Source organism: Antechinus flavipes, chromosome 4 (assembly GCF_016432865.1).
Source record: "Antechinus flavipes isolate AdamAnt ecotype Samford, QLD, Australia chromosome 4, AdamAnt_v2, whole genome shotgun sequence".
Lineage (NCBI taxonomy): Eukaryota > Metazoa > Chordata > Mammalia > Dasyuromorphia > Dasyuridae > Antechinus > Antechinus flavipes.
In genome coordinates, this window is record NC_067401.1 from 193,006,102 (window position 1) to 193,026,170 (window position 20,069).

Consider the following 20,069-nt stretch of genomic DNA (forward strand, 5'->3'; position numbering starts at 1 on the left):
GGCGGCGGCGGCGGCGGCGGGAGGAGCCCAAGCAGGGAGGCTTAGCGAGGTCATTCGCTAGCAGTCCGCGTTGCTCCCCCGCAACCCGGAGCTACGCACCCAAGACGGCCCGCTGCCGGTGAGTGCCTGCGGCTTCGGGGAGGCCGCCGATGGAGGGGAGGGGAAGGGGGGGCGGGGGGCGCCGCCGCCGCCGCGCGTGAAGGGGAGGGGAGCGGGAAGCGCGCGCGCTGCCGGCTTTATTCCCAGGCTCCCGGGCTGCACGAGCGGCCGCCGGGGAGGGGGGGGCGCATTCGAAGAAGGGGGTCTTTCTGCACGCCCCTTCCCCAACCTCAGAGGCGGAAACCCAGCGATTGGCGCAGGGGGCTTGGGGGGGAGGGGACTTGCGCGCCCGCAGGTAGCCCCCCGGGAGAGAGAAGCCGAGGTTTGGTTCTTTTGGCCTCCTATACCCCCGCTTTCACCACCAGCTCTGCATGGAGGCTTTATAATAATAAGGATATAGGCTTCTCTTTGCAAAGGATCGGAGCTCACCCGGACCTGGGGGGTAGGGGGGGAAGCTCGGCGCTCGGGTTGCAAGGGCACGAGGGAGAAGCTGGAGCTGGGAGGGGGAGAGAGTGGGCACGTGCGTCGGGTTCATGCCCATCCCCCCACGGGAGCGGAGGGAAAGGAAAGTCAAGGTAGTGTAGGAGGAAGGGGAGGGAGAAAAGGGGCAATCGCTTCTACCCCCAGTTTGTGACCCCACCCCCTCTCAGGAGGCGGGGCTCCTTTTGGATAAATTGGGCTAAGCCGACCCTGCCCCACCCTCCTTGAGACTAGACCCCGCGGCTTGCTGCTTTTCTCACCCCGGGCTCGGCCAGGCCAGCCTTCCCGCCCCCACAAACAGGTTTCTCAGCTTTGCTGGGCCCTGTTGGAACTAGTCTTTTTTGGCACCCCAGGTTTTATTGAGGGTGGTGATGTGAAGGGGCGCACACCCCTACACATCCATTGTTTCTTTTTTCACCCCGAAAGGGACAGGTGAGAGAGTAGGATGTGTAGAGGCTGGCTGGTGAACTATAGGGGGTGGGGAAGCGTTCTGTAGGCATTAACTCGGTGAGAAACAGAAGGCCTGGAAATGAGGTCTCCCCAAAAGCTTTAGAGGCTGGCCCTTAATTCTGGCCTGCCTGCCGGCCTGGTAATGGCCTTGTTTCTGCACAAGCCCTGCTTCCTTGGGGGAGGAGGCATGTGTTAAGTCTCCCACCCAGCTCGTGTGATTCCACCTGTGAAAAGAAAGTGAAGGGAGTCACAACGATGACTTTGAGCAAGCCTTCTCTCCCTACCTTCTGCCCATACTGAGCCTTAGTTTCCTCATTAGTAAGAGGACGGGAGTTGGATAGGTTTTATAAGGGAAAGGACTCTACGTCTTCCAAGACTTTTAGGTAGAATGATTTAATTTATCCCTTCAAAATTGTACTTCCTTATAGTTGCAGCCATTCTTTTTAATTTGATTCTCTACTCTCCCAGGAAGTAGTCACAGATTTTCTGTGAGCTTAGCAAAAGCAATTGGGGTGGCTTAAAGTCACCCAGGCTGTTAGGGAATGGGTCTCAAATATTTTCAGGTATGACTAAGCAGGAAGATACTAAAAAGGGGCTAGGGTGGGGTTCCTCATTCCTTACCTCACACCCCAATACCCCCTTCCCTATCCCCCAAACAAGCAGGTGTTTGTGTTCTGAAATGACTTGAAAAGATGACTGAGTGAATTGCCTCTCCTGGGTGGGAACTTGGGGGAGGGATGGGGCAGATGGTCCAGATTTCATGTGAGTTGGGATCTAATTTAGCTGATTAATTTTGTTTAGTTTTTAACGGAAACCTGTGGTGTAATATAAGATTCTAATCACTGGCTAATTACAAAGCAAGGCAAACCACTAATTACAAAGCAAGATAAATCACTAAACCACCTTGTTTTTAAAAGTATCTCAAAATCTGAAATGTTATAAAATGAAATAATTATGAACAGGGCAAAGATCTGTGGAGAGGATTTCTCCCAAGGCAGAAGGATGAGGAGGCTTCAGAATTCATTGAGAATCTTTGGCAAAAACATGTTTTGTTTTTGTTTTAAAATCTGTGTGTACATATGAATATGTATGTACTGGGAAAACTTTAAAATATATATATATACTGATAAAAAAATTAAAAGTTTCTAGACTTAATTTCTTGAGTCTAATGGAATCAGAAAGGCATGTTGTCCGGGAAGAAGAGCTGGTTTTGGAGTACAAACCTGGATTCAAATCTTGCCTCTTGTCAATTACTTCTGTGTGATTTTGGTCAAGCCACTTAAACTCTGGGTTTCAGTTTTCCATTATCTTATTTGATCTTTACTGTAATCCGCCAGGAATAAGCATTACAAGTTATTACTTATCCCCTTTTCATAGATAAAAAGGAAAACTGATTTCTATAGAGGGGATAGATTGGATGTTTAAGGGGAAAGTATGTGGAATTTGGAACAGATTGAATGTCTGTTCTCTGAGCCTTTCTTGAAATGTTAATCCTTGCCAGACAAAGGAGTTGGAAGTTCAAACTCTTAAAGTTTGAGAGTGGAGTCATATTATGTGACTGATCAGTGGTGGTTTTAATCTTTGTCTTCCCATCTGTAACTTGGGGGTGATAATAACAACTTAGAATGGGATGATACCTATGAATTGTCTGAGTTAAGATACATTAAGTCTGGGAAAGAGATTCTAATCTCTCATAGGAACCGAAGTTCCTTTCTTCAAGGTTCTAAGATTACATGAAGTAATGGGGGAAATGGTGGGCAAATTAGTTGATGGCCCATATCTGAGGGAGGAAGGCTTATTGAAGTCACTTCACATCAGCAACTCTCTAAAATCTGCATTTGTAGCAGGAATTTTCTCATAGGGAGGGTGCCAAATGTGCCAAATGAAATCACAGGTCCAGCTGCTATCTCCTTTACAGGCTTCACAATAACCCTGTGAGGCTTCAAATGGAATTGATGGCAAAGCTTCTGATTGGGTCTCCCAGTGCCACACAATCCTCTTGACTGCCTAATTGTTAAATGCTTCACTCTTTTTACAGCAAGAGAAATCCTGGGTTTAATATTTGGAAGAATTTACAAACTCAAAGTGACTCAACCTTAGAATGGGCTACAAATAAGAGAGAACTCTGAGGAAAAGTTAAGAGAATGCTTTAAAAGCATGATTTACCTTGAAGTTTCTAGCACTTTCTGGAAGTTTTTAAGTCTCCAAATGTTCCCTTCTTGGTACACAAAAAGAATATTTGGACCTTTGATCTTTCTGAGATAACAAGGTAGAGAAGAGGTGTGTGGGTTTAAAAAAAAAAAAAAACTGCAAAAAAAATGCCAAGAAAAGAGCATTGAGTTGGGAGGGGGAAGGAATAAACATTTATATAGCAACTGCTGTGTTGAGAGCTTTACAAACATTATCTTTGATCCTTACAGTAAACCTGCCGGGAAGGTGTTGTTCTTTTTCCTCATTTACACTTCAAGAAATGGGCAAACAGGTTAAGTGACTTACCCAGGGTCATACAGGTGGTATGTCTCAAAGGCTGGATTCCAAATTCAGTCATCTGGACTTTAGGGCCAGAGCTTTAACCACTATGTGACCTAGATGGCCCTGAATACTCAAATGTTCAGTAGCAGAAACTGGATTGGAATCCAGGACCATAAATACCAACCCCCTCAATTAACAGATGAGGAAACTGAAGCCAGGGAAATTAGATAACTTGCCAGCACAAAGCATAATGGTTTCTCTATGTCTCTCCAAATGTGTTCTCTACAAACTTGCCCCATCCTCAAGGTGCTTTCTCCCTTAGTTTCTTTTCTCCTGGAAATGGACTTAGGAGAGGAGGCTCCTAAGTGAGATATGTTTGTGGTACTAAGCACAGTCTGACACTATGAATTCTCTGCTACCTGCTATCCTCCTCTCCTAAAGTTTACTCCTGGGCTAGGGCATCTGGACAGGTCTCAATCTGAAAAAGCTAAGTTGGTCAAGTTGTGCTGCCACTTCTGCCCTGGGCCCTATGGGGTGGCAGAAGCTGGGTAAGGACAAAGAGCCTTTCTGAGCTGGGGAGATAAGATACCGATTAACTCCATCCTGGCCACCCCCCATCTCTGCTTGGATAGCAGACACTCCTGGGGGAGGAAGGGAGCAATTGGCTTGAGTTAGAGCCAGGGAATTCCATCCTTAGGACAGAGAGAGGGAGAATGGGAACATCCTGGTGTGTAATAGTGGGAGGATGGAACAAGGGAATGGTAGCAGGTGGCTACATAAATAATTTTTAATTATATGTGGGGTTTTTTATGATTATTTTCCCTACCCAGTACCCCATCCCCCTGCCCTTTACCATCTCTCATCAAAGAAGAGAAAGATGAGTGAATCTAGTTCCAAGTCCAGCCAGCCTCTGGCCTCCAAGCAGGAAAAAGACGGGTCTGAGAAGAGAGGGCGGGGCAGACCCCGGAAGCAACCTGCGGTAAGTGCAAGGCAAAAAATCTGTCTGAAAGCATCAGTGGCCCCAAAACTGTCCTCATATTCTATCTATGTTCACATACTGGCAGAATGGCAAAAAAGAGAGTGTTACGTGCTTTTATTTTTTTCCTCTTAGTAGAAAGATCATTAAGATTCAGGGAACCAGATTTGAATCTAGCCTTTCTTAATTTTGTGACATTTGAAAAGTGATTGCCTCCCTCTGAATCCCACCAATTTGTAAATATTAATATATGATTATGAGGACTTAGGCTATAATTTTCTGGTGGGCCTGGACTGAGTATGTAGTGGGATCTCATTTTTACCTGGGTAACTGGAAATTTGAAATAGCAAGAAAATTGGAACGAGGAGGAAGGAAGGAAGACCAGTAGGAAGATATACTTCATTCTGTCCTCCCTCTCATACCTACTGCTACAATATTGACCTTGAGAAAGAATCTGGCATGTAAGGATCAAGGAAGAGCTCAGAATTCAAGGGGTGTGGGGAGCTGGGGTACAGAAACCAAGGAATCCTAGCTCCCATCCCTGAGCTAAGCTTAACCCAAAACTATGGGATCGTATCAGTGTAGTGGAATGAGCTGGCAGTACCAGCAGACCTGGTTTTTGGTGAGATATCCCTAAGCAAACCACTGACTTGCTTGGCCTTTGTTTTCTCATTTGTAACATGAAGGGGGTAGATTATGGTATCAATTTTCTCCTGCTCTGCCACAACTCCCCCAGTCCTATCCCTTTGTGTGGGCAGAAGGGACAGCACAGATTTTTCTGTTGCTCTGTTACAATCCTCCAGAATATGAAGATAAGTAAGTGATAACCCTGTAAGCATTGGTCTGATTTGTTGGGGGCTGTAGAGCACTTGGGCCAAGCAGGGACCGAATGAGCCTTTGTCCTTGGGCTGGATCCCAGGTGGCTTGTTTATAGCTGCGGTCCAAGTATTCCAACACCCACTCACTCCCCTTTGCCCACAAACCTCTTTCTGGCCAAGTCCAGCCAGAGGGAAGGAAGGTGACCACTTGAGGTGGTTGGGTTTGGAGGGAAAAGGGGGAGAGAAGCCAAAGTCGTTTAGGTGTTAGAGTGGGTAGAGTCCTGACCTTGGGGTTAGGAAAATCTGAGTACTAGCTGTGTGACTCTGGGAAATTCAGATAACTTCTGTTTCCTTCAGTTTCTTCATTTGTACAATGAAAATAATAATAGTTCATATGTTCCAGGGTTTCTATGAGGACCAAATGAATGTGTACTTGGCACATAGTAGGTGCTGAATAAATAAATGTGCTGAATTTACTGGGTGGTGACCCTTGCAACTGTCATCTGATAGGTAGTGATGTCCATTAAAATCATCTGCTGATTAAAACACTTAAATCCCCTTGTGGGGTGAGTTTTGAAGGAACTAAAGAGGGTCTTGAATGATGTAATTTCTCCTACCTTCTCTGTTCCTAATCTAAAGCCAGAAAGGCTTGGTGATCTTGGGTGGAGGTCAGGTTATCTTTGGAATATATTAATAAAATGGGGATATAAACCCATCATTCAGAATCCCTGCTTACTGTCTCCCAGGGTCATTGGATGAGTAATGGATATGAAGTCTTTCAAGGGCTTTCATGTCTCGATGAAAGAAAAGGGAAGAATGTCCCTGAGAAGCTGGTGGGTCTGCCCTTTCTAATTGATGACTCCATTCCTCTTAGTCACCCCGAGCATCCTTTCTGTCTTTCCCTCCCTTCCAAAGCCTATTCCAGTGGGCACCTTCCCTCTTGTGGCTGGTGCAGGGGAATGGGTGTTGGATTACTTGGCCTGTGACTATAAACAGCCCAAGTGACTGAGGAAACTATAGCTGGGACGCCTTTCCTTTACTGCCCATGCATTATTTATGAGCTTTTTATTTCTCTTTGGCTTATGAAAATTTCAACAGCAAAGATAGGAACCTCCAGGGTGGGGTCCCAGGCTTCATGTGCTTTCCCTGGGGGAGGGGGTTTGGCAAAGTCCCAGAGTTCTGGTGGAAGTAACTTCCTTCTTTGCCTCCCTCTCCCAAAGGGTCTTAAATTTATACTATTCCACTCCCCTTACCAATTTTTCCCTACCAAGGACTGATAAGGTGTGAAGGTTATGTGTGAGGGCTAACACAGAAAATGGAATAGAGAAAAGGGAACTCAGGATCTCCTGGGGCCCCAGGCAGCAAGCAGGTCCAGGATTGGTTTTTTGGGTTTTTTTTTTTGGGGGGGGGGTTGTTTTTGTTTTCTTAATATTATTTTGACCCTAAGAAAAAACATTGAGGAAGAGTGTCTCAATGTATAAATGAAGACTTGGAGGTCTAGAAAGATGTCATGGTTGCCCTTCAAAGACCTTAGGCATGATAAGGACCCAGAGGTAAGCACGCTTGGAATTTCTTTCCCCTTTGTAATGGAAAGGGAAGAGTAAGTCGTAGTTGGATGACCTTGTCAAATCCCAGTTCACTTTATCTATAAAATGCTTTCAGGGAATCTATAAGGAAAGAAATTTGTGACTTTCAAAGTGCTTCAGAAATGTGATGTAATTGTTTGAGGTGGGTGGGAGGTGTGTATGTGATGAGGTAGGTGACACTGCCTGCATTTTTCCACTCTTTTCTACTCCTTACCCCTTCTTGTCCTTCCAGAAGGAACCCAGTGAGGCACCAACTCCCAAGAGACCCCGGGGCAGACCAAAGGGAAGCAAGAACAAGGGGGCTGCTAAAGGCCGGGTGAGTTCAAGGGGTCTGGTCTTTTACCTCAGCAGAATTTGGAAAGCATCAGTGATGACTTAGCCGGATGGAGAAGGGCTGGAGGCAGAGTGTATGTGTATATATAGGTAGGGGGTTGTGTTTGTACATATAGCAGATAGACCAATAGCACTCAAACTTGTCTGTATGAAAAGATATGAGGAAATCATGGCTTTGGGTGTGTCTTCATCCTTACTGCTAATCCTTTCCCAAAATTGGGGGGGCGGAGAGGTGCATAGGGGCCATTTCAGGACTGAGATGTGAAAGAGTACCTTGATCCTCAGCATCAACTTAACATAGCAATCTGTCTGGGGAGTATGGATGGGAATACAGTGGCAGGGATGAAAAATGTTTTAGAAGAGAGAATTGTGGACCTGAAATTGAGGTTTTATTCAAATCTGGACTCCCAAACTGTGACCCAGAGCAAAATGCTTATCTGATGCCCTCATTTTTCTTAATCTGTTTTTTAAAAAAAACAAACCTATTCCAGGGTTGTAAGGGTTAAATGAGATAATTGTTAAGAGTCTAGCACTATGCTGGATACATAGTAAGGGCTATATTTTTTTGGCTATTATTAGTGGGAAAGAACATTTGAGCTTCCAAGCAGAAGATGTGAGGTTCCCAGCTCTATTACTTGCTGTGTGACTTAGTTATATATGTGCCTTGGTTTCCTCATTTGTAAAATGAGAAATGAAAGAATTTCAAAAAAAAATTGCCTTTATCTCACAGGGTTGTTTGAGGATCAAATGATAAAGAGAATGAAAAGCATTTTAAAAGATGATCTGCTATAGACCAACACTTTATAAAATGGCTTTTACAAAACTTACATAAAATTTTATATAACCAAGTTGATTTGTTGCTTAGGGCTGGACAAGAAAGAGTTTGGTATTGCCCAGAGGGGCTTCAATCCCTTTCTGTTTCTCCCAGCCTTTGGGGAGATGGGAAATGATTCATCTGGGGTATGGGGAAAAGGGGGGAGGGGCTGATGTTCCATTCATCCCCCAGGAAATTAAATTATTGAGGGGGTGGTGAGGGAAGGGGAGGGACAGCTTAGAGAAGGGGCCAAACATTTGGGATGGGGGAAAACATACCATGGCTTCTTTGAGAAGCTGTTTTAGCTTGCTTTATTTATTTATTTATTTTGAAGATTCGACTCATATCCTCTGAGTCATGGGTGGAAGAGACTTAGGTCTCTGGTGGGAGGAAAAGGAGGGAATGAGGAGGTGGGTGGGTGGGGGGGTGTGTGTGTGGTCGGTCTAGTGTTGGAGGATAAGCTTACCTACCTAGCTTGGCAGAGTTGTCAAGTGTTATAAAGGGTTATCCTGTATAGATGGCATCAATTCACCATACCTGTGGGAGAAAATTAGAGCCTTTGCTTTCTTTTTTTAAACTGTTTATTTAATTCCTGAGTCTCTTTCCCTCTAGAAAACCACCACTGCACCTGGGAGGAAACCAAGAGGTAGACCCAAAAAACTGGTAGGTATAAGAGATGCACGTGTGAGAGGATGAAAAGGGACGCTGTTCTCAGGGTAGACTGGGCACCTTCTACTTCTAGGATCTGGCTTGGTCAAGAGGGGAAAAAGCCTTGAGAAAGGGAGAATGATGCTGCTAGGGATCTCTCAAGTATTGGTACTCTGCATAAAGCGTCTTCTTTCTTTTCCCATTTTTTTCTTTTCTCTCTTTTTTTCCTACTCTTCCCAATTTTTCTCCTAAGGACATTGGGATATTCCATTCACTAAAAATCCCAATTTCCCTTCCAAAGACGATCTATCCTAAACCAATAAAAGTGGGGAAGTTATATCCAGTAGTACTGTGGTTACTGATGTCAAGGTTGGAATCTCTTGGTGAGCACAAATGGCTGTAAAGGCTGGGAGAAGCTGGCCAGGTGGTCTCCTGATAAGATGGTAGTTAGCCTGAAGCTATAGTTTCAAAAGCAGCTGTGTACAGTAACGTTTTCCTCCTCCCACTCACCCCCTTCTACCCTGTTCTACCACCAGTAGCTTTCTGTCTTCAGCCAAACCAGTCCCCCTCCCCGGGGGTGGGGGGTGGAAGAAGAGAAACAGTATCTGGCAGACCTCCAGGAGTGAGTAACAGGAAGCAACTTGTTTTGGAGTCTCTGCCTGGCATGGGGGCCACCCTGGGTCTGTGCGGTGTCCCCAAATTCCCACCCTGTGAGTGTGCTCCAGAACTCACTTCCCTTTCCTCCACCAAGGTCAGCTCTCGGCCACTCCCAAGCCAACTCCTGCTCTCTAATATTCTGGGGATCTTGTTTAGACCCTATGGGGAATTTCTGGGTTGGCCAGCGTCCCTCCGAGAGACCCAGGGTGAGGACGCATAGAGCCCAGAAAGCTAGGGAACAAAGGTTAGATCTCTCCAGGTGGCTCACCTCTTTTATTCCTGCTTTGTCACAGCTGCCCACCAGGGGTGGAGGTACCCCTGACTTCCATCTCCTCCTGTGCTTGCTTTTCTAAGCATTCTCTTGCCGAGGAGATTTGCTCAGTTGTTTCCTTCCCCCCATCCTGAATTCCCTTCCCCCACGGTGGTAGTGGAGAGAAAAGAATGCCTGGGGGGAGGGGGAGAAATAAGGCTGCTATGAGCAGGGCTTGGGGAGGAGCCTCCAGGAGGAGAGGAAGCAAGTGGAACGATCTTAGCTCTGTTTTCCCTTTAAATTCCTCTTCATTTTATGAATGAAACTGGGCAGCAAGAGTGCTGAGTCATTCACACACTCAGCCCTGAGTCATTCCAACCCTAAAGCACTTGGAGGATGAAGAGGGTGGAATGGGGGGGGGGGGGAGGTCTGAGTGTGCATGAGGGAACGTGGGGGGGGGGTTCGGGTGCCCCTTGCTTATAATGTCCAGCTTTGTGGGTTGGAGGTGGGGGAGGGCCCTTCCCTTGGAGGAAGTAAGAGCGGGCAGAGCCGGTTGGTGTATGTGGGTTTCTGTGGGACCTTCGTGGACTCTGCCTGCCCAGACAACCCCCTTTCATCCCATCTTAACCACTAGCTTCCCTTCTCTGCAGGAGAAAGAAGAGGAAGAGGGGATATCCCAGGAGTCTTCAGAGGAGGAGCAGTAACCAAGTCTGCTTGTATCTTGCTACCTCATTCCCCATGATGATGATGACAACGGCGGCGGCGGCCCTTTCATTCTGGGACTAGACAGAAAAATGTTGATCTTTTAACTCCCATTTTTCTTCCCCCATCTTTCCTTTCCTTCAATCTGTCCTTGGTTCTACTGGTCAGAGAAACAGCTCTACCAGGGAAATGCCTCCCCATTTACACTTTGGACATATTCATAACTAACCCTGGCCACCCTATATGGGATTGCGCTGGGCAGGGTGGAGCAGACAGCAGGTGGTTGAACCTCTAGGGACATTCCCTACCTCCTTCCCCTCCACTTCCCATATCCATCCTTCTACCCATTGACTAACCTACCCACTCTTTCCCAGGATTGGGATTTATTTTGTATTCCTCCTTCCCTGGACAGAGCTGATTTAGCTGCCAACACCTGTTTTTTTGGTTTGTTTTTTTTTGTCTTCCCCCCACCTCCACCCCTCCATGGAGCCAGGATTCCTGATTTCTCATCTCCCTCTCTCCCACCCTCACCCCAATCCAAAATTTGAGAGGGAACGACAGAGGCTTGAGCATCTTGATCCCAAGAGCTCAACTTTAATTGACCTCTGGGGATATTCTGTACCTCCACCACCTGTTCTTTCTACCTTCTACCCAGTCAAGATTGGTCCCAAGGATGGAGGTGGAAGCAGACTTTTTTTTCTGGGAATAGAAGGGGGAACCCCAAACCCATCCTAACCTTCCTGCCTTCTCCCCACTGACATTTCCTGAGCATCAAACTGGAATGGGGCTGGGCCTAGGGTGTCAATTTTTGTAGTTGAGGTAAGAGGAAGGGAGAGGGCCTGATTAATTTGTTTCCTTGCTGCTCAGAAGATGTAGGGAGAAGGGGGATTTGACAATCCTATAAATTTCCCGATCTTGGGTTGGCCTTTCTTGGCCTCTTGATTTTTGCCTTTGAAATGCTTGGTTTATAAAGCAAGGATATTTCCTCCCTGTGAGCCTCCCTTCCCCAATCCCCCCTTTTAGAATGCCATCCCCCCTCCCCCTAGGAGCTGGTTACATCTTCTCTCCGTTCACAATCTACCTCTGAACACTTTTGTTGGTTTTCTTTTTTAAATGGTTTTGTTCTTAGATTCTGTGGCTTCCAGACATTCAGCCATGCGGTTTTGTTCTCATTTTCACCTGCCCTCTCTCTCTCCTCCATCCACCCTGCTCATCTTCCCCAAATCATCACAAGGAGGGCTTGGGGAAATAGTGGACACCAGGCCTAGTTTACTAAAAAAGTGACATTGTTGGGGAGTTGCCCAACTCCACTACTATTGTCCCTCCTTTGATAATCTTCAAGTTGGGAGGGTTAAGGGAAGGAGATCCAGCCTAAGTGGGGGAAAAGGGTGGTCCCAGACTATTGTGAGGCCCCACCACTCTGGTTTCCTATTTGCAGTTACTTGAATAAAAATAAACTCCTTTTTCTGGATGAAGTAATCTTATTTAGGGGGTATTAGATAGGTAGCCATAGGTTACTTTGTGTTCTTAAGTGGACATTTTGCAAGTTGTCTTCTGGATCTGAAAGAGGGATTAAATTGGGAAGTAGAAGTGCTCTCCTCATCCAGAACTATCTCAGTCACACTCCCATCCACAAAACGTTTTATTTACAAAATATATATATACTGTATAATATAAACAAAGCCATCCCTAGGAAACCTTTCCCCTGAACTCAACAATAGCAAGGACTTTGAGCATGCTGAAATGGGGGAGGGGGAAAGGGAAGCAGTACAATAAGTCCAAGTAAATCCTATTCCCTCCTAGTTTCATGGTTTGCCAGAGAAAGAAAAATGGTTGAGTAGTCCCTTGGTGGTGGGGGAGGGATCCCAGCCTAAATGAAGGATAGCTGTCCCAGCCAGCAGGTCAATTAAGGGCTTGTGTAGTCTATTGTAGGGCAAAGGGGAGGCCAGGAGGCTTTTTCAGCAGAGATAACAGAAATAAGCAATTCTGGACTTCTATAAAGGAGTGAAAAGATCATCTCCGATAGGGCCAGGATTTGGTGTGCTGTTTCCTTAGATTATGTCTTCACATCCAAAAGGGGCATCCGTTTGTGCTGGTAGCTACTGTGCCAGCCATGGACCACCTGTAAGGAGGAAAAGGTAGCTTGAAATGTCCTGTTCCTACCTGCTGCAGTCCTTAATTCTGGATATTCCTACTAGGTGGCAGGAAAAGTCTTTTAAACATGGTTCCCAACCCTGATCAGAAAAGTATTTCCTCATTCCCCTTCCTTTCAGGGATCCAAGGTTAAGGGATGCTCAGACTCCCAATCAAATTGGCCCACTCACCTTGGGATCCCCCACCTCACAGAGCAATTCCTGCTCAGCTTCATGCAGTTCTTCTGCTGGGTCATAACTGTACATGGGCAGCAGGTGGTGACGGAGCCTGTCCACCCTGGGAAGGAAGGAGTCCCCCAATTTCCCTTAGACCAAGTGGCCTTGGGTCCCAAAACAGACAAACATACAAAGCACAACATTTGTCCCTTATCCCAACCCCAGGCTGGGCAAACTTAAGATGACAGAACCTGTTTACCACAGGAAGGAATTTCCCTTTTTCCATTCCATAGACTAAGTGGCATTAGACACCAAAATAGACATTGAGAACTTCTAAGGCAAAATATACATTGACCTGAAATAAGTAACCTGACCACTTCCCAAACCCACTAAAGCACTAGAGAGAACCAGCTATCAGTTGTTAGAACAGATGGGAGATTGGAAATAGATGGCCCCACGGGATGTAAAATACCTAGCAGTTTAGATGTTGAATTGCTAGTAATCTAAGGTTTGCAAAACACTGCAGACATTTGATCTTTACTACCTTATCAAGTGGGGAAACTGAGGCACAGAAACTAGCACCACACGGATATTAAGTGACTAAGGCATAATCTGAACACCAGTTCTGACTTAGCTTCCAGTATTTTGTCCAGTGCGCCACCTAGCTGTTCAATTGAAGAGGTCCCCAGGCTGAAGTAGAATCACCTCCCTAGAACAATGCTGCCTTCACCTGTCCCTCTTCCCCCTCCATCAGGAAGAGCTGCCTGCTTCCCTTTATACCTAAGCACTTACCGTTTCTTCTTCTGGATGTACATCATCTGCAATAAAGATAAAATACACTGGATGGGGGTTGGAGGGCTGGTCACCCCCCCTCCCCAATTCCCACCTCCACCCAATCGATCCTTCCATCACCCTAGGAAGAGTCTTTGGGATAATGAGAGGTACACGGAGGGATAAAGATAAGGGCTTCTCTCCTTACCACAGCCACCACCACTCCTACTAAGGTGATGAGGAAGAAGGGGCCAAGCACATAGCCCACCATGGAATCACTGGCAGCCCTGGGGGCACTAGGTGCAGTCGTGTTACTCATCACACCAGCAGCTAGGGCAGGGGCAGGAACAGCAGGGAGGAGCCGTCAGCATGGGGCACTTCGGGAGGGACACATCCACTTGGGTCCCTGGGGGCAGGAGCACAAAAGTTCTCCATTTCATTCAGGGTGCAATTCAAACCTTGAACCCCTCCAGGAGGCTAAACCTTTCCCTACCCGGGGCAAGAAAAATAATAATATTAACTCACATTTCTATAGGGCTTTCGGATTTATAAATTTCTCACAACAGCACTTTGAGGCAGAAAGGTAGGGTTTTAAAACAAATACAAATAGCAAAATCACCTTTTTACAGTGGAGGAAACTAAGGCCCAAAAAAGAAACTTGTTCTGGGGCTCACAAAACCAGTAAGTAGCAAAACAGCTTCAAATTCAGATGTCTCTTAATCCACTAATAGAAGCACCACACCTGGGTTCAAATCCCACTGGTATGGTCTCAAACAAGTCATAATCTTCTCTAGAGCTTGTGGGTTTTTTTTTTTTTTAATCTTTTTTAAATGAAAAAGTTGAACTACTGAGTTCATTGGTCTAAGGTTCTGTCCACTTCTTAAAAGATTTTGTCTTTGTTTCACTACCCACTTTTAATTCAAGACAATAAGGAACAACGGTGCGTAGGTTCTAAGTGCTAAGAGGGAAACCCTACCTCATAAGTAAGAGGTGCTGGAACCCACCTGACTACACACTTTTCACTCCCCCCCTTTTGGGACCAAGGCCAGACTGGGCTGGAGAAGCTCATATGAGCACACTCGAGTCTCCATTTCCAAGAAGAGCACCAAATTCCTAACTCGGGGCAGACCTAGGGAGCCCCACACACACCCCCAAAGCCACTACCGCCTCTAAGGGATGGCAAGATACACCTCCATCCCAGCAAAAGACACCCTATCCCTTCACTCTTTAATACCCCACCCCTAAGGCTTGGAAGAAGCTCCATAAGCCTCAACCTTTCCAATCCTCAAATGCACAAGACCAGGGACTGAAATTTGGGGTGGGCTTAGAGAAGGGATGATGTCATTATCTGGTGCCACTTCTCAGTTCTTCCCATTATCTCCCTTGGGCCAGTAGCACCCTTAGTTTGGCATGAGGTTGGACAGTGAGGGGAGGGGCCTAGGGATGAACAGCATCAACATGACCCAGCCCCAAGTTCTGAAAATCCTGAGGATGTCAGGAGCAGGTGACATCACACTGAGATGGGGGAGGAGGGCACTCAGACTCATGCAGTCAGGCTCTCAAGGCAGCTTCAAGAAGCAACCCACCCACCCCACCAAGTTCCCGGTGGGCAAGGTGTCCGGGGCTGGCCCCCATATTTATCCGGCCCAGCCCACACATTCCCGCCTCCCCAACTCGTGCACACGCCCAGCTTGGTTCTGGGCACCTGGGCATTCTTTCCCCAGAGCCACTTCCCTCAAAGTGCACCTGCTCATCTTCTCTCACTGCCCGCAGTCCAAGCACCTCCGGATTCTCCGGGGCCGAGTGGGAGGGAAATGGGGTGCAGTGTTCCTGGGGAGCGGGGGAGCCGAGACAGCTGCCTCTTTCCAACCAGGCCTCTGCACTCCGGGTCACGGACACCGTGCCCGCACTCTGCAGCCCCCCTGGCACTGCCAAACGGCCTTACCTCCCGCGGCTGTGACCCCAGCTTACACGGCCTCCTCAAGGCTGCAAGCAAGGACCCCCCACCCACCCCAACCCACCCCCCGGAAGCGGCCAGAGCAGCGCGTGACGCTAGGGCCCCGGGTAAATGGGCGGGGCCCAGAAGCCAGAGAGCAGCCAATCCGAAGGGAGGTGATGGGCGAGGCCTGAGAAGTAAAAAGCACGGCCAACCCCAAATGGCAAAATGGGCGGAGTCCCTGAGCCACCAATTACAAGAAAGAGAAGGAGGGGGCGGGACCAACTTGCTCCGGGAGGACGGAAGCGGAGGGCGCGGCTGTGAGCCGCAAGGGCCAGAACGAGACGTCAGGGGGCAGCAGAGGGCTATAGAGCCGGAGAGGGTTAGGGGAGGGTCAAGGAGGAAGGGAGGAGGAAAGAGAAGAGAGAGAAACCTATTTTCCCAGCATCCTTTGAGACTGGCAAAGAAAATGGAGATGTTATGGCGTCCATTCTCCTGCAGTTTCCAGGACACCCCCGCATCTTCACCTAGAAATAATAGTAGCTGGGAAATTGTTATGGGAAAGGAGAAGGAAAACTTAACTGAATCCTTCTCTTCCCCTCCCCCAAAGTATTTCCTAGTGGCTAACCTTTAGCAGCTCCCAAAGCCTATTTGACTCATTCATCTGCCCTCAGTGGAGCCAGGAGATCCTACTTTCCAAGGTAAATAGACCTTGGCCTGGGGGTGCAAAGAGACCCCTACCCATTCCCATATTCTTAGGAAGGATCTGTGGGCTAGTCCAGGATGGGCCACAGATTGAATTCATTCTTTCCATCTGCTCCACCTAGGAAGGAAGAGAGGGCAAGGCAAAGAATGACAATAATAGCTCATATTTTGGTAAATTTACTTTTAAACTGATTTTTATAAAGCTGGAAAAGGACCTTTCCCCTTGTCCAAACTCTCATTTTATGAATAAGGGAAAAGGCCCCCCACATAGGTGACTTGTCTGAATTCACATATATAAATGACAAGAGACCACTGGAGAACGCTTACAAATAAGTGACTTGTTAACACCACCGCTACTTTTCAGTAGGTCTTCTTTACAAAAGATGCAGTTCCTGCCCTCAGGGAGCTTCCAATCTAATAGAACAAGAACAGAAGGTGTTAGGGTCAAAAATGGGTGATTATATAGCAGTTCTCCTCCAGAGTTTAGATAGTAGGCAAAGGATGCACTGAAAAGAATATCGGAGGTACATATAATTATTACATGTATGTATATGTACATGTGTACTATATATGTTATGTATCTAGATATAAACACACATACAAGGTGTTCCAAAAGTCTTAAGGTAATTTTAAGCCTTCGTGTCTTAGAACTGAACTAAGACTTTTGGAACACGCTATGTAATAGTTACAGAACAGATCATCTAAGCTGGAAGCAATCTTAGAAGCTGCACAGTTGAATCTGTTCCTTTATTGGGGGAGAAGCAGAAGGTAGTGAGTCATACCCAGAGTGATTGCAAGCTCAGAGTCAATGATAGGACAGAAGTGAAACAATTTCCCCGGGGACTTCAGAAATAGTATCTTCTAGAAACTGGCATCTGAGATGAGCTTTGAATGAAATGAGGGAATTGAAGATACAGAAAGAATTTGTTCCAGTCATGGAGAAGAACATGGATGAAAGCATGGAGCTGAAAGATAATATTCTAAGTACAACATTTGTTCGATTTAATAAGGCAGGACAAAAAAAGAAAAAATGTAGGAATCCCCCCCAGGTAACACATGAATTTTATTATTTTAAAAAATTTCCACATTTTATTTTTATATATTCTCTTCCAATAATTTCTTCCACAAAATATCTACTTTTTCATTTTAAAAAGTTATGAAAAATTAATAGCTTGATTGTACCATTGTATGTCACCTTCTGGTTTTTTGTCTGCAATTACTGCAATGACAATGTGCATTGTTTTTGATCTGAAGTTTATATATTTTGTTTTAATCAAATACTTTTGCTTTTTTCAAATTCAATTTTATTTTAAGTTCAGTTCTTAATTCTCTCCCTGTCATCTTCCTTTTCCTCCACCCCACCCATTGAACAAGCAATTTTGTTTACATTAAATTATCTTTTAAGAGGAATATTTACTTAAAAGATACATAGCAAGACTAAACATATAAACATGTCCCTCCAATATTCAGATATCTTTTTCTTAGCTGTTCTAAAATAAATTGCAATTAAAATAAAGCTTCTTTTTTTTTCCTTTTTTAAAAATTTTTTTATTTTTTTTTAATTACTATAACTTTTTATTGACAGAACTCATGCCACGGTGGAATTGTGAACGAATCCAACCATTCTGGAGAGCAATCTGGAATTATGCCCAAAAAGTTATCAAACTGTGCATACTCTTTGATCCAGCAGTGCTACTACTGGGTATATCCCAAAGAGATACTAAAGAAGGGAAAGGGACCTACCTGTATGTGCCAAAATGTTTGTGGCAGCCCTGTTTGTAGTGGCTAGAAACTGGAAATTGAATGGATGCCCATCAATTGGAGAATGGCTGGGTAAATTGTGGTATATGAATGTTATGGAATATTATTGTTCTGTAAGAAATGACCAGCAGGATGAATACAGAGAGGCTTGGAGAGACTTACATGAACTGATGCTAAGTGAAATGAGCAGAACCAGGAGATCATTATACACTTCAACAACGAAATTGTATGAGGATGTATTCTGATGGAAGTGGATTTCTTTGACAAAGAGACCTGAGTTTCAATTGATAAATGATGGACAGAAGCAGCTACACCCAAAGAAAGAACACTGGGAAACGAATGTGAACTATTTGCATTTTTGTTTTTCTTTCCGGGTTATTTTTACTTTCTGAATCCAATTCTCCCTGTGCAACAAGAGAACTGTTCGATTCTGCAAACATATATTGTATCTAGGATATACTACAACATATTTAACATATATAGGGGAGGGGGTGAAGGGAGGAAAGGGAAAAATCAGAACAGAAGCCAGTGCAAGGAATAATGTTGTAAAAAAAAATTACCCTGGCATGGATTCTGTCAATATAAAGTTATTATTAAATAAAATAAAATAAAATATTTAAAAAAAAAAAAAAGAACTCATGCCAGGGTAGTTTTTTTTAACAACATTATCCCTTGCACTCACTTCTGTTCCGATTTTTCCCCTTCCTCCCTCCCTCTTCCCATTCCCCCAGATGGCAAGCAGTCCTATAGATGTTAAATATGCCACATATATGTGTGCAGAACTGAACAGTTCTCTTGTTGCACAGGGAGAATTGGATTCAGAAGGTAAAAATAACCCAGGAAGAAAAACAAAAATGTAAACAACTTGCATTCATTTCCCAGTGTTCTTTCTTTGGGTGTAACTGCTTCTGTCCATCACTGATCAATTGAAACTGAGTTAGATCTTCTCTTTGTCATAGAAATCCATTTCCATCAGAATACATCTTCATACAGTATCATTGTTAAAGTGTATAATGATCTCCTGGTTCTGCTCATTTCACTTAGCATCAGTTCATGTAAGTCTCTCCAAGCCTCTCTATATTCATCCTGCTGGTCATTTCTTACAGAACAATAATATTCCATAACACTCATATATCACAATTTACCCAGCCATTCTCCAATTGATGGGCATCCATTCATTTTCCAGTTTCTAGCCATTACAAACAGAGCTGCCAGAAATATTTTGGCACATACAGGTCCCTTTCCCTTCTTTAGTATTTCTTTGGGGTATAAGCCCAGTAGTAGTAGCACTGCTGGATCAAAGGGTATGCACAGTTTGATAACTTTTTGAGCATAATTCCAGATTGCTCTCCAGAATGGTTGGATTCATTCACAACTCCACCAACAATACATCAGTGTCCCAGTTTTCCCGCATCCCCTCCAACATTCATCATTATTTTTTCCTGTCATCTTAGCCAATCTGACAGATGTGTAGTGGTATCTCAGAGTCTTCTTAATTTGCATTTCTCTGATCAATAGTGATTTGGAACACTCATATGAGTGGAAATAGTTTCAATTTCATCATCTGAAAATTGTCTGTTCATATCCTTTGACCATTTATCAATTGGAGAATGGCTTGATTTCTTATAAATTTGAATCAATTTTTTGGAAATAAGGCCTTTATCAGAACCTTTAACTGTGAAGATGTTTTCCCAGTTTGTTGCTTCCCTTCTAATCTTGTTTGCATTAGTTTTGTTTGTACAAAGGCTTTTTAATTTGATGTAATCAAAATTTTCTATTTTGTGATCAATAATGGTCTCTATTTCATCTTTGGTCACAAATTTCTTCCTCTTCCACAAGTCTGGGAGATTAACTATCCTATGTTCTTCTAATTTATTTATAATCTCGTTCTTCATACCTAAATCATGGACTCATTTTGATCTTATCTTGGTATACGGTGTTAAGTGTGGGTCCATGCCTAATTTCTGCCATACTAATTTCCAGTTATCCCAGCAGTTTTTGTCAAATAATGAATTCTTATCCCAAAAGTTAGGATCTTTGGGTTTGTCAAACTAGATTGCTATAATTGACTATTTTGTCTTGTGAACTTAACCTATTCCACTGATCAACTAATCTGTTTCTTAGTCAATACCAAATGGTTTTGGTGACTGTTGCTTTATAATATAGTTTTAGATCAGGTATAGCTAGGCCACCTTCATTTGATTTATTTTCTATTAATTCCCTTGAGATTCCCGATCTGTTGTTCTTCCATAAGAATTTTGTTGTTATTTTTTCTAGATCATTAAAATATTTTCTTGGGAGT

At 44.8% G+C, this 20,069-nt stretch overlaps 2 protein-coding genes across 4 annotated transcripts; one reads left to right on the top strand and one right to left on the bottom strand.

Annotated features, from left to right (window-relative positions):
- The first annotated feature begins 19 nt into the window (after window positions 1-19).
- HMGA1 (high mobility group AT-hook 1) lies at window positions 20-11,756 on the top strand. Its single transcript, XM_051996425.1, has 5 exons — window positions 20-118; window positions 4,332-4,480; window positions 7,114-7,197; window positions 8,641-8,691; window positions 10,234-11,756. Exons 2-5 carry the CDS (start codon window positions 4,379-4,381, stop codon window positions 10,285-10,287), a joined length of 291 nt encoding a protein of 96 aa, XP_051852385.1. The 5' UTR covers window positions 20-118; window positions 4,332-4,378; the 3' UTR covers window positions 10,288-11,756.
- On the bottom strand, window positions 10,720-15,395 carry SMIM29 (small integral membrane protein 29). Of its 3 annotated transcripts, none has more exons than XM_051996423.1 (5): window positions 15,311-15,395; window positions 13,574-13,771; window positions 13,387-13,433; window positions 12,610-12,715; window positions 10,720-12,407 (listed from the first exon to the last, which is right to left on the bottom strand). In XM_051996423.1, the coding sequence occupies exons 2-5, from the start codon at window positions 13,682-13,684 to the stop codon at window positions 12,342-12,344; spliced, it is 330 nt and encodes a 109-aa protein (XP_051852383.1). In that variant the 5' UTR covers window positions 13,685-13,771; window positions 15,311-15,395; the 3' UTR covers window positions 10,720-12,341. The 3 variants fall into 3 exon arrangements, with proteins under 3 accessions (XP_051852383.1, XP_051852384.1, XP_051852382.1); XM_051996424.1 differs by lacking the exon at window positions 15,311-15,395 and adding an exon at window positions 15,112-15,304 and having other exon boundaries at window positions 13,387-13,412; XM_051996422.1 differs by lacking the exon at window positions 15,311-15,395 and adding an exon at window positions 15,112-15,304.
- Window positions 15,396-20,069: the final 4,674 nt, after the last annotated feature.